General features: G+C 43.6%; 1 protein-coding gene and 1 long non-coding RNA gene across 2 annotated transcripts in view; one reads left to right on the forward strand and one right to left on the reverse strand.

Moving 5' to 3' along the window:
* LOC110479240 (uncharacterized) overlaps positions 1 to 7,863 on the reverse strand; it is a 33,811-nt gene extending 25,948 nt beyond the window's left edge. Inside the window, exon 1 of the long non-coding RNA XR_013341603.1 lies at positions 7,787 to 7,863. This is a non-coding gene — a long non-coding RNA (uncharacterized LOC110479240). The remainder of the gene's footprint in view (positions 1 to 7,786) is intronic.
* LOC110479238 (fructose-bisphosphate aldolase B) lies at positions 117 to 10,050 on the forward strand. The gene is made up of 9 exons (XM_021546353.2): positions 117 to 249; positions 6,549 to 6,670; positions 6,936 to 7,147; positions 7,669 to 7,723; positions 7,876 to 8,036; positions 8,260 to 8,343; positions 8,814 to 8,988; positions 9,129 to 9,328; positions 9,543 to 10,050. The coding sequence occupies exons 2-9, from the start codon at positions 6,559 to 6,561 to the stop codon at positions 9,636 to 9,638; spliced, it is 1,095 nt and encodes a 364-aa protein (XP_021402028.1). The 5' UTR covers positions 117 to 249; positions 6,549 to 6,558; the 3' UTR covers positions 9,639 to 10,050.
* The last annotated feature ends 2,059 nt before the right edge of the window (positions 10,051 to 12,109 follow it).

Consider the following 12,109-nt stretch of genomic DNA (forward strand, 5'->3'; position numbering starts at 1 on the left):
GAACAGCAGAAGCATGACCAAGTCCCATTGGAGGTGTGTGGTGGTGGTCTGATAGCCAATGACTGACCTTGAGCAGTGACATGTCCCCTGACAGTTTGTGGGGGAGGAGAGACAACAAAAGAGTGGAGGCGGGGGGTAAAAAGCCCCACCAAGAATTTTATAAAAGTTAGTGATTAGAAGGACTGGATCTCTTTGCCTGCAAACACCTCACCAGAAGCTTGTAGCAGCAGAGACACTGCCCACAAACAAGTAAGTATAATAATTTAATTTCTAAACTTTAAAGCTAGTACATATATCAGCAGCTGTGACCTGGTATGTTTATCTACAATGGGAAATTTGGTTTTGGTTTTAATTTTGTTTCAGGAACAGCTTGTGAGAAATAAGCGCTGAGCCATTCTGCAGTGGTCTTCTAAAATGATCCATTTGCTGCTAACACTGGCTTTCTAACTTAAGCTTATTCACTCAGAACTCCTGGAGTGCATAAGTGAATCCTCTGCCTAAGGGGACTAGTGCAATAACATACCTGCATTGCTTTCTGTTGCTTTGTTTCGTGTTTGTTTTTAAATTTCTGTTTTGCAAGGAGAACAGAGAATGACTGGAGAAAGCAGCTGGTCCTGACAAACATCAGTGCTGACAGAAGTGCAATTGTGCGTGCTTGTTGTACAGCTTCTTCTGATAAGATTATTTGGCAAGGGGGGTATAAGGTCTGCAGGGCAAGAAAGCAAAGCCTATTCTTGCTTCTGTATGCTGTAACATTTCAAGCTGTGTACAGCCAGCTTCAGGAAATTGCTTGACCAACTCAAATCTTCACTGATTCTGTGATCCTCCATCACTCAACTATCCTATGTGCATACCCAAAACTATTTAGTCTACCTGAGACTCACCACTGCTTCCCCCACCCTCCCCTGATGGCAGTACAAGACTTGAATTCAAGTCTAACCACAAATTTTTGCCTTCTCTGAGAAAAGTCCAGCCCTGAAAGAGAAGTAGCTTCTCCCTAATAACACTTGCTTCCAAGCAATAATCTTGCCACCTTAGCCAAATCTAGCCATTCTGAGTGCTCTGCACTGACTGCAGAGGACAGGTCTCTGAACATAACCTCCTTTCGCAGTTGATAGAGTAATGAAATAGGGATACATTTGCTCAGGGCTCTGAGGTTAACATGGGAATCAGCACAGGGAACTTCAGATCTGCAGTTCCACCTGCAACAGCAGGTTGAATCAAAGTCTCTAGACAGAACATGAGGATGGTAAAAAAACTCAGAGAGCAAAAAAACAACCAAGCAATTTACAATCATATATGCCCCAAAGGACTGATGAGATGGTGACATTAGCATGTCAATCAAAAACATCTACCCCTTTTTCTAGGTGACAGAAGTCTGAGTATCTCCTTTTGTCTCAAACCCTTGAGACTTTTTAGAATCCAGAAATTAAATATATTGCTGACCCAATACCTTCATCTCAGTGCAAAGATAATGGGAAGCATGTTCTGTTCTTTCCTGAGAGCTCTTTCATAGATGTGAAGAGGTACCACTTCCACCTTGACTCCTTAAAACAGGTACTCACTGAGAGTCACAGGGTAATTCAGGCTGAAAGGGACACAGGAAGTCTGTAGTCCAAGCACCCCTTGCCTAAAGCAGAGTTAGACATGAGGTCAGACCAAGGTGCTCAGTTCTTTATTCAGGTGCATCTTGGCAGCCTGCAAGGATGGAGACACTGCAGCCTTTTTTGTCAATCTGTTACATTGCTTGGCTGTCCTAGTAATGAAAAAAAAGCCTGTAATGCTTTGGATTGGATTCTTCATATCCAGTCTTAATCGCCTTTGTTTCAGCTTGTGCCTGTTGTCTCTCACTGTCCCGTCCCAGCTGCTGTGAAAAGCCCAGCTCTGCCTCTTCAATCACACTCTGTAGGTACTGAGGACTGCTGAGAGTTGTCCCTCAAGCCATTGCTGCTTGAGGCTGAACTAGACCTCTCTGCAGACTTCTCCTCACAGAGGAAGTGCTGCAGCCACTGACCTTTTTGGTAGAATCTATTGAACTAACTCACTTCAGTCTGTCAGTACTTTTCCTGTACTGCAGGGGCCCAACACTGCATGCAGTATTCAGATGTTAACTATGGAGTGCTGTGCAAGGGGGGATAAACCCATCTTCTCCCCTGGCTTTCCAGGCCAGACCCCTGCTCACACAGGATGCTTGGACCCTTGCTGCTGGCCCTGTTCATCTTGCTACCTGACAGGGCCTTAGGCCATCCCCAAAGAGCTGTTCCCTCATCCCACCAGTCCTGGGGAATGGCTGCCAGTGCTCTGCACCTCAGGCAATGTCTGGGCATCTGTCTTGGCCAGACTGCACGGTGCTCTTGTTGGCCTCTTCCCACTCCCATGTCCAGGCTCCCCTGGATGGCTGCCCATCAATCAGACATATCAAGTAGTCCTGCCAGCTGTGTGTCTTCTGCCACCTAGGTAAGAATGTACTCTGTCAGCTGGATAAGGCTGGACTTGCCCAGCCATTCATACCCATCTGTTTGCCCCACGCCCAAGGAACCAGACTTATTTAGAAACAGCTTTTTAATGGAGGTCCTTACAAAGAACTGAGGTCAGTAACCACAGATGTCCCCTGCAGAGAATATAAGGTGCCTACGTCATCATGTGTCTGCCTCTTCTAAGCATGTAAGTGTAAAAGAGAAGTAAATTCAGTCATGTCAACACTGTGCCTTCATGTGATAGGTTAAAGTTTGAATAATTTTCATTGTCTCTAACAACTGTATTTATCTGTTTATATATTCAGCTGCTTCTTCTTCAAACCTTGTTCTTTGGAAGCAAATTTCTTGTGTGCAGAGTTTGTATTGCTGACTGTTAAGAGAGGATGCTGAAGGGCGGTATTTACTAGTAATTGATCAGGAAAAAAATTACACATGTGGGATACAAGCTGTAGTTTAAAACTTTGGTGCTGTACTTTTGGATCCAATTTTACAAAATAAGGCAGTGCAGAGACCCAAGAGAAAAACTTAGATATTCTGATTCAGTCTTGTCCCATCTGCAAACTGGGACTCAGGTGAGATTTTATGTAAGATCAGAAGATACCAGTCACATGAGGTTCTTGAAAAGAAAATATGCCAATGATGTATTGAAGTTTCTAAGATGACTGGAAGCAAAATGTAACATTGTTCCTTCTGCTATTCATCTTGACTCTGCTCTTTGGTTCTCACTATTAACAGGAGCAAGTGCTTGTGCTGCCATAATGCATTTCCCCTCAGCCCTTCTTTCTTTATGGTAGCTGAGAGAAACCCAAGATCTCAGCATTACAATATTTACTTTTACAGCTGTGCTGTCCTCTGTTTCTACACCCCCATCTCCTGCTGGGCAGAGGATGGAGGCTGAATAAATAAATTAGATTGCTTAAGGAGCTATTGAAGCCTGATAAGTGCTCCAGGTAGCTAAAAAGCTGGAATGGGGGGTGGGTGGGGGTGGGGTTGTGCAGTTTTATTCTTTTGAGGTTCTTTTATAATTCTACTTAAAAAAAAAAAAAAGTAAGCAGATACTACAAAGAGACTGCATTACATTCATACAATGTAAAATCAGTGTGAAATCACTTGAGCTTATCACACTTAGCCCACAGCCTGTGGGTAAATAAAAATAAAGCTTCTTGAAACACCTTGGAGGGACAACTCCCAGTTACTGTTACTGAGATCACAATTCATTAGAACTTTTTTCTTTCTGGAAAAGTTGTCAATTTAAACAGATAAATCAGATTAAGACAAATAGGCTTCATTCTTGGAAGACTGAAATGAGCTTTGCAGCTTTGGCAGTTTTTTCTCAGGACTTGTGAGGTGACATATCCAGATTGAGGGGATATGAAAATGGTAAAATTAATGCTTTTATGGATGTGCTGAGAGTTTATTCTTTACAATAGTGGCTTAATGAAATGTTACTGAAGTGTAAGACTTTTCCACTCCTCTTGTGCCTGCTCCTTTGCTCAGAGCAGGACCTTGAGCAGATACACCCTTTCTGAATGCAGACATGAAGATTGTCAGAAATTATTATTCTCATGAAAGAATCACAGAAAAAAAAAAATCCTAAATCAAGAGTTCTAGAACATTCTGCACCTTTGAGCTATTACAAGGTTTACAATTGTTCTTTTGTCCTAATTTCTTCACCATTTCAGCTAGAAACGCCGTGCCTTTTATTTGTCCCTGTAGCTCAGCAGAGTATCTGGGAACCACTCACCATGGCCTTAAAGATAATTTTGGGGAGACTTTGGGCAGATCTCCACCTGCTCCTCTACACTCAGTGAGATACTTGCATATAAATTGGAACTAATTTGCTGTCTTCCAGTTCATCACTTTGTTGTTTCAGTCTCTCAGAGTTTTCACTTGGAATAGCATTATTCACTGAAAACTCATATTTCTGTATCTTGAAAATTTGCCTTGCAAGCTGGTTTTGAGTGATAAGTGTCCCCTTGTTATCTTTAGGCAAACATTTGGAACAAGTAAGAAAGAGCAGACATTAGCCTCATTGTTTATTGCCTTGCTGGAAAGAAAGTGTACCCATCATAACATGACTGGAGCAACTGGTGATCTTGCAGTCTGGCCAGCTGAATTCAAGGTTACCTGGATACACCTCCTGGTGCTGTAACACAGCTCCAAACTGCAACTCTAAAATTTCACCCCTGATTTAGCAGTTAATTAACTCTGACCTTAGACACAATCTTATTCTTGCTATAGCACAATTTTCCAATCTTGTCCACGAGGCTCTAAACTACTAGAGTGACTCCTTATAATTTTGCATAACAACTTATTTAACAATAGTGTGGTTTTAACTGAGGTGCTCATCACCAAGCTATTATTACAGCAATCATAGTAACAAACCAGTTTTCTCTTTTTAAGACATATCCAACACAGAAAGCAGGTGAGGGATAAGGAGAGTTGTAGGTGAACTGAAGTAGCTATGCAGCATAAACCATAGATTTTCAAATTCTTCTGAGTGAGCTGAAAAGGCCAAGAGTTGGGAGTTATGGGGCTGTGACCACCACAGTAGAAGGATGGTTCCCAGAGTTCTGGCCACAGGCTGGAAGTCAGAGAGAGGGATTCAGCTAAGCCTGTTTCACCATGACCACAGCAAGAAGGCATTTTAGCCCTTTGAAAAGCAGGGAACTCTCTCTAATTTAACTAAGTATTCATCCTGCACTCCTTCATCTTCCCTCTAAACCTCAAATTACTCACTCTGTGGTAAGCTGCATGTGAAAATTTCCAAGCTCAGCTTGCAAAGATGTAAAGCAGACCTGCATCTGACTGGTCTGTACTGGCAGACAATGTCATTTGAATTTTGCAGGATAACATTACCAGTACCAAAGTAGCTCCAGCTATAAATCAGGGACATGAATTTGCAGCTGTTACTATACTCTGATAGCACAGTTGCCAGAAAATTTTGGCACCATTTGACGTGCAATACAGAACTCTGTTCCCTATCATGAATAGCAGACAGACTCTTCATTGTTTCTCCCCATTATGCTCTTCAGCAGAAAGGATAAGACAAGGATTCCCTGGCAACTCAGCATCTGTGTGCTGGGAAATAAGAAGTGGGATTTGACTGCCTACATGCTTATATAGGGGGAAATGTTTTCTGGCCATCTCTGATGAAATTTGAAATGGCATGTTCTCACTCCTCTCAAACTCAGGCAGAGTTTGGGAATAGAAAATGCAAACACTGTCCAGAGTCTTGCTGTTTTGAATGAAAATGTGATATTTGAGATATTTTATGTTGTTTTTAATTAAATACCTACTGGATTTACCACCCATTAGTAAAAACAGAGGTATTGCTTTAGCTATCACATATGATAAACTGTAATTTAATGTCATATAACCAAAACTTTGCTAAGACCAAGAATTTTGTCACATCAAGAAAGAACCAAGATTTCAGGTGCTGGGTAGTTGCAGCTGGTAACCCTCTACCCCAGCTAAACATATAGAACTGAGGGCTGAATTCTCCTAAGGCTCCAAATCTTCTGTAGAGGAAGCAATGCACTACAGTTCTGAAAGCAGGCATAGGGAGAAGAATTACAAACCCAGGCAAAAGATTAGGGATGGACTAGAAACAGCAACCAGACACAGCAGCAAATACTGCGAACAGAGGTAGGAAATAGAAGAGAAGCAGTGTTAGGAAATGTGTAAAGATAAGCAATGAATAACTGGCATTCTACTGACAGGAACCAAAAAGTATGCAGAGTCAGCAATTTGCTTACTTGTTACTTGGTGCATGTTTTTATGACAGACTGACCTTCCTTTATTTTCTGAGCAAATCCACGTAAAATGCAGAGTCTTTCCCACTTTGGTTCTAGAAGGATGCGGCAGGATGTATCTACTGCATTTCTTTCTAGTTTTTCCAGACATGTCAAGCCTAAAAGAACTCAAATGGATTTCTAGTCATATTGCCTATGATAACATGGACCACATAAGCACCAAGAGCCCTGCAGAGGAAACATCTGAGTGGTGTCACTGGTTCACAGTCTCCAGCTATTACTTGTAATTACTTATAACAGGAATTCTCTCCTACAGATAAGTCAACATGACCCACCAGTTCCCAGCACTGTCTCCAGAGCAGAAGAAAGCTCTTGCAGACATTGCTCAGCGGATTGTGGCTTCAGGAAAGGGGATCCTAGCTGCAGATGAATCAGTGGGTAAGTTCTGGACATCAATAAGTTAGCAGTATGCAAGATGTTTTTTCCTTTTAGTTTTGCTTCATATTTGAAATCAGTTGAGTAGATGTAAACCACTTTGCAACTGTTGTCTGAGCGGAACAAATCAGCCAGGCAGCGCTGCAGCTATAACAACAAAAGCTTACAAACTATGGGTTGAGAAGGGAAGCTCTGAACTGAAGTTCATTACTGCTTATTGGGACCAGGAGGCCAGCCAAGCCTAGAACCTCTTTGACCACCTTACTAGGTACCATGGGGAATAGACTGCAGCGGATCAATGTGGAGAACACAGAGGAGAACCGCCGAGCTTTTAGAGAGATCCTCTTCTCTTCAGACACTTCCATCAACCAGAGCATTGGAGGAGTGATCCTTTTCCATGAGACTCTCTATCAGAAAGACAGCAGTGGAAAGCCATTCCCAGCAATCATCAAGGAAAAAGGCATTGTGGTGGGAATTAAGGTGAGTATCTGTATGTGTTGGGCTGGCACAATAACCCAAATCTCATTTTCAGAGAAAATGATAAATGGGGCTGCAGTGTCTTCTGAAAAACACTGCCCCCTCCCCCCTCATTTTTGTCCTTGGTTTTAAAATTCTCTGCATTGCTTTTGTACAACTAACTAGAGACACATTTTCTGGAACTAGATGCTGGAACTTTTCATACACCAACTCTTACCTACTCACCATTCACTGCAAATAAGTCTCTCCATGCAGTAATCTAAACCTAACTCTTTCCACATCTAATAAAGTTCTTGAGCCATTCCCTGGAGGCATCTGTATACACACTACTCCTCCTCTTACCCAGTTCACTCCTTTTTATTCCCCTTTGCTCCAACATTTCCTTCCTTTGCACCCCAAACATATTAAGGTCCACACATTAGTAACAGTCTGCCTTCAAAGACAGACCAGACATGGGTAGGAATGTAAGAAATAGCCTAATTCTCACCTTTCTGTAACTTTTCCTGTTTTTCTGACCTCCACAGCTGGATAAAGGCACAGCACCTCTAGCAGGAACAAATGGAGAAACCACCATCCAAGGTAAGGAGAGGCCCAAGGAGCCTAAGCTATGGCCCAGGCAGCAAAATCCATAGGATGACTTACCTGAGATGCAGCCTTGGCTGAAGTCACAGTACTTTCCAGATCTCCATGCTGAAGAGCAGCTCTCAGTGAAGCATTATTCTCCTCTGCAGGGCTGGATGGGCTGGCTGAGCGCTGTGCCCAGTACAAGAAAGATGGTGTTGACTTTGGCAAGTGGCGTGCAGTGCTGAAGATCTCCAGCACAACACCCTCTCAACTTGCCATCCAAGAGAATGCCAACACATTGGCACGCTATGCCAGTATCTGCCAGCAGGTACCTCCCCTCCAGCAGCCTTTCCTGAGATGTTGCTGTCCCTTCTCCCTGTTCCCTGTGATAATACACTAGGTAGCTTGAAAGGAGAGTCCCTGTGAGGGTTTTGGGAAAGACAAGGAGGAAGGGCAGCACAGCATGAAGGAATACCACCAAAGTCAGGACAAACAAAAATAACAGTTTTACTTCCATAGCCCTAAAGAATCCCCTGTCTTTCTTTTCCTAGCATGGCTTGGTGCCCATTGTGGAGCCAGAAGTCCTGCCTGATGGAGACCATGATCTTCAGCGCTGTCAGTATGTCACAGAGAAGGTAAGAAGAGATTCCTCCCTCTGTGCTCCCTCTCACAAACCTGCAGTTAAATTTTGTGCAGTTTGTGCTCACAGATCTTAAAGTGATTTGACCAAAAATGGTCTTCATAACTGCATGACAAAAATGAGCTGCTCCTAGGCACATAACTAAAAGGAAATCCAAGAGTATTTTCCATGCTTTTGGATTTTCACTTCAATAACAATATAAGCATTCTCAATCTCAAAAAGAAGAATCGGGACCAAACCAAATTACCTCAATTTCAGCAAGGACAAATCCGTTAAATATACATAGTTGTATCCTGGTAATCTCAAAAGCAGTGGGGCCTCCACAACTGCAACCCTAGAAATAAATTTCATGAGAAAGCAAAATTCAATTCAATTTTGCTACACTACCAAATAACAAGCTGTCTTTCCAAGCAGCCTGAGGTGAAGATCTGAGCAGAGGTCTGTATTCAATCCTCCCATTTTCAGGTTCTGGCTGCTGTCTACAAGGCTCTGAATGATCATCACGTGTACCTAGAGGGGACACTGCTGAAACCCAACATGGTGACGGCTGGGCATTCCTGCTCCAAGAAGTACACCCCTCAGGATGTAGCCATAGCAACTGTCACTACTCTCCTCCGCACCGTTCCTGCTGCTGTTCCTGGTGATTCCTGATTCATTCCTATCTCTCCATTCCCACTCTCTCTCCTACGTCTGACAGGCCTGCTCCTCTGGCAAGTAAAGATTAGGGATTGAGGTGGCCAGAACTTTGTATTTCTAAGCCTCAAAACCGCTTTCTTGCAGGAATCTGCTTCCTGTCTGGAGGTCAGAGTGAAGAGGAGGCTTCTCTCAACCTGAATGCCATGAATCAGTGCCCTCTTCCTAAGCCTTGGAAATTGACCTTTTCCTATGGGAGAGCCCTGCAAGCCTCTGCCCTGGCTGCATGGTTGGGCAAAAATGAGAACAAGAAGGCTGCTCAAGAGGCCTTCCGCAAGCGGGCACAGGTACGAGGCTTCCCCTGAGCAGAGAGAAGAGCTGTCACCATGAAGGTGACTTGTCACCCTCGTAAGGCTGCTCTTGATCCTACCCTTCCTGGCACTTCATGTTCACCCAGGGCACTATTCTGTTATTTCTGCTGGCTGTTCTGTACACACCGGCTTTTCCTACTCCATGCTGCTGATTGTTTCTCCCTCATTTTTTCCCCCCTTTCTTTTTCAGATTAACAGTTTGGCTTGCAGGGGGCAATATGTCCAGTCTGGGAAGAATGACACAGCTGCCACACAGTCACTGTTCACTGCCAGCTACACCTACTGAAACAGCAGGAACCTTCCTTCCTCTTGTCCCTTCTCACAGAGTGGAAGATGTTCAGAAATGAAAGAAAAATATAGAAATCTAATTTCCCTTACCCTACGCCAAACTGGAGATAGAATGGCTTAGCTTCCTCTCCACCCTTCACTCCCACAATATACCAAGGGGATATTTTTTTTTCATTTGCACGTTCCAAGGAAAGGGAATTTTTTCCAAACAACAAACAGCTGCCAATGAATCATGAACCCACCCTCCCTCAGTCTGAAACTCAACCCCTGGAATAGCAGGCAGATTTAGTAGTTCCCTAGCAATTCAAGTAGCTACCCTTGCCCATTACCACACTTAGCAGCCACAATCCTGAATTATAAAACCTGACTGTGTATTCAATCATGTCAATAAAACAGTAATTGAAAACTAATCTGTACCTCACAATTCTTTTTGTTTGTGTAAACTTCATAATATCTTCCACGTATTTGTGGGTTTTTGTGGTCCTTTAAAAGATTGAGTGACAAAGTGTTGCAGCTGGTGAGTTTGGGAAACTCTGAGGGTATCAAAGGGAAATAACCCAATAGTGGCACAGCTGGAGAGGTTAATACTGCCACAGAAGTCTGGCAGACACTACAACATTTGGGAGATGTAGCCAGCAACCAGCGCTGGGGAGTCAGGCCACAGATAAACAATAATACCCTCAGAAGCATCTCATGACTCTGGAGAGCCATTTCTGGTGAGAGGAGGCTGGTAAACACTGTGTTAGTGTTGCACACATTGAGTCAGGGCTGTGCAAAGTCTGTCCTCACAAACCACCTTTACGGTGGCATTTTCCACAATAATTAACGAAAAGCACGCATGAAGGCATCTTGGTGTACCTGTTGCGTAGCTTGAGTAATGAGGCTGATGTTGCAGACACATGGTTCGACCTTTGGCACATTGCTATATCCCTTTTAAAGGTGTAAGCTTTGTTAGCAAAAGCTAGTCAGATGGTCATGAAAAAAAGGCATAAATGGCAAAAACAGCAGGCCTAGGTTTATGTAAGAATATTTGCCTGGCTACGTGCTACACCAATCAACCCATGAGGCCTTGGAGCAGCCCCCTAAGCAGCCAGGGCCAGGTCACCCAGAGGACTCCACACCTTTGCAGGGTCACCTCTCTCTGTTGGCTGCTCCTCCTGGCCACTGGCACTCGCTGCTCCTGCCAACAAATACAGGGAAAACAGGCAAAATCATTGGCCTGTAACCACCTCCTCATGGCCTCTTGAGTTAATAACCAATGTGTCACACAGGCAATAAATAAACAACCAAAATCCTTCATGTGGATCTAGTCACTGCATAATTAAGGTCTGCATTTAGTTTATCCTGACAATGAACAAAGAGCAAGTGATTTGCCAAAAAACACTCCAGAGTCTGATGTTAGTGTCAGGAATAACACCTCCTTCCTGCTTCAGCTGTGGTCCTCTGGGTCCCCACATGACAGCACCCTACTGATATTCTGATCGAAGATTAATCTCAGAATCATTTGCATTAGAAATGACCCAAACAATTATATTTTTCAACCCATCTAGTTCCAACCTCCCTGCCATGGGCAGGGACAGCTTCCACTGGAACAGGTTGCTCTGAGCCCTGTCCAAACCTGGCCTTGAACATTTCCAGGGATAGGGCGTTCCCAGCTTCTTTGGGCAACCTGTGTTAAGGCCTCACTGCCTTCACAGCAAAGAATTTATTCCAACTATCTACCCTTCCCTTTTTTAGTTTAAAACCATCCCACTTATCCTGTCACCATCTGTCTGTGCAGAAAGTCTCTCTCCCTCTTTTTTATAAACCACCATCAAGATGACAAAATTTTCCCCCTATTTATATATATTAGTAAACAAAGGAATTAATATTCAATGACCACAAGTTATCTAGTTTTCATAATAATTAGTATTCTGTTTGCTGTCAGTTAATGATCCTCTTGGTTCTCATGCTAATTAGTCTGCATGCTCAGTCAGTGGTTTCTTAAACTGGTGGCCATGAGTTGATGACCGTATTGGAATTACCTTTTGCCCCACCGGAGCTGATCCAGCACAGCTGCTGCATTGGCTTTATCAGTTTATTCCTTTCCTTGGGGGTTCTCCCAAATATCCTTGTGCCCATAAATTCTCCATTCTTTGTGTCCACCATCAGTGGTACATCCTACTTTCCAAGACTTGCTAACCTCGCCTGTGTCTGAGGTAACTGAAGCCTGTCAAGCCCTACACCTCAACAAGGCAATTCAGCCAAGAAGTAACCTGCCTTTCAAAGGCCTGGCCATCACTTAGAGCTTGTTGACTAGTTTCTGTTACACGGACAAAATGGTCTTTCCTGTCGATTAGGCCTGAAAGCACGCAAAGACCAGACATCAAAGAACGGCTTTTCTGAAGGGAATTTCCACACATTCGACTTCCCAGCGAGGGCGCAGGCTTGAGGGAATGGACTACCTTTCCCAGGAGGCTTTGCGGGGCG

This window comes from Lonchura striata, chromosome Z (assembly GCF_046129695.1).
Source record: "Lonchura striata isolate bLonStr1 chromosome Z, bLonStr1.mat, whole genome shotgun sequence".
Classification (NCBI taxonomy): domain Eukaryota; kingdom Metazoa; phylum Chordata; class Aves; order Passeriformes; family Estrildidae; genus Lonchura; species Lonchura striata.

Bases quoted from the DNA above. Each gene is read 5' to 3' on its own strand.
- LOC110479238 (XM_021546353.2), top strand. From the start codon at position 6,559: ATGACCCACCAGTTCCCAGCACTGTCTCCAGAGCAGAAGAAAGCTCTT. The intron at 7,148-7,668 runs GTGAGTATCTGT...TGACCTCCACAG, and splicing joins GCATTGTGGTGGGAATTAAG to CTGGATAAAGGCACAGCACC. The intron at 8,037-8,259 runs GTACCTCCCCTC...TTCTTTTCCTAG, and splicing joins ATGCCAGTATCTGCCAGCAG to CATGGCTTGGTGCCCATTGT.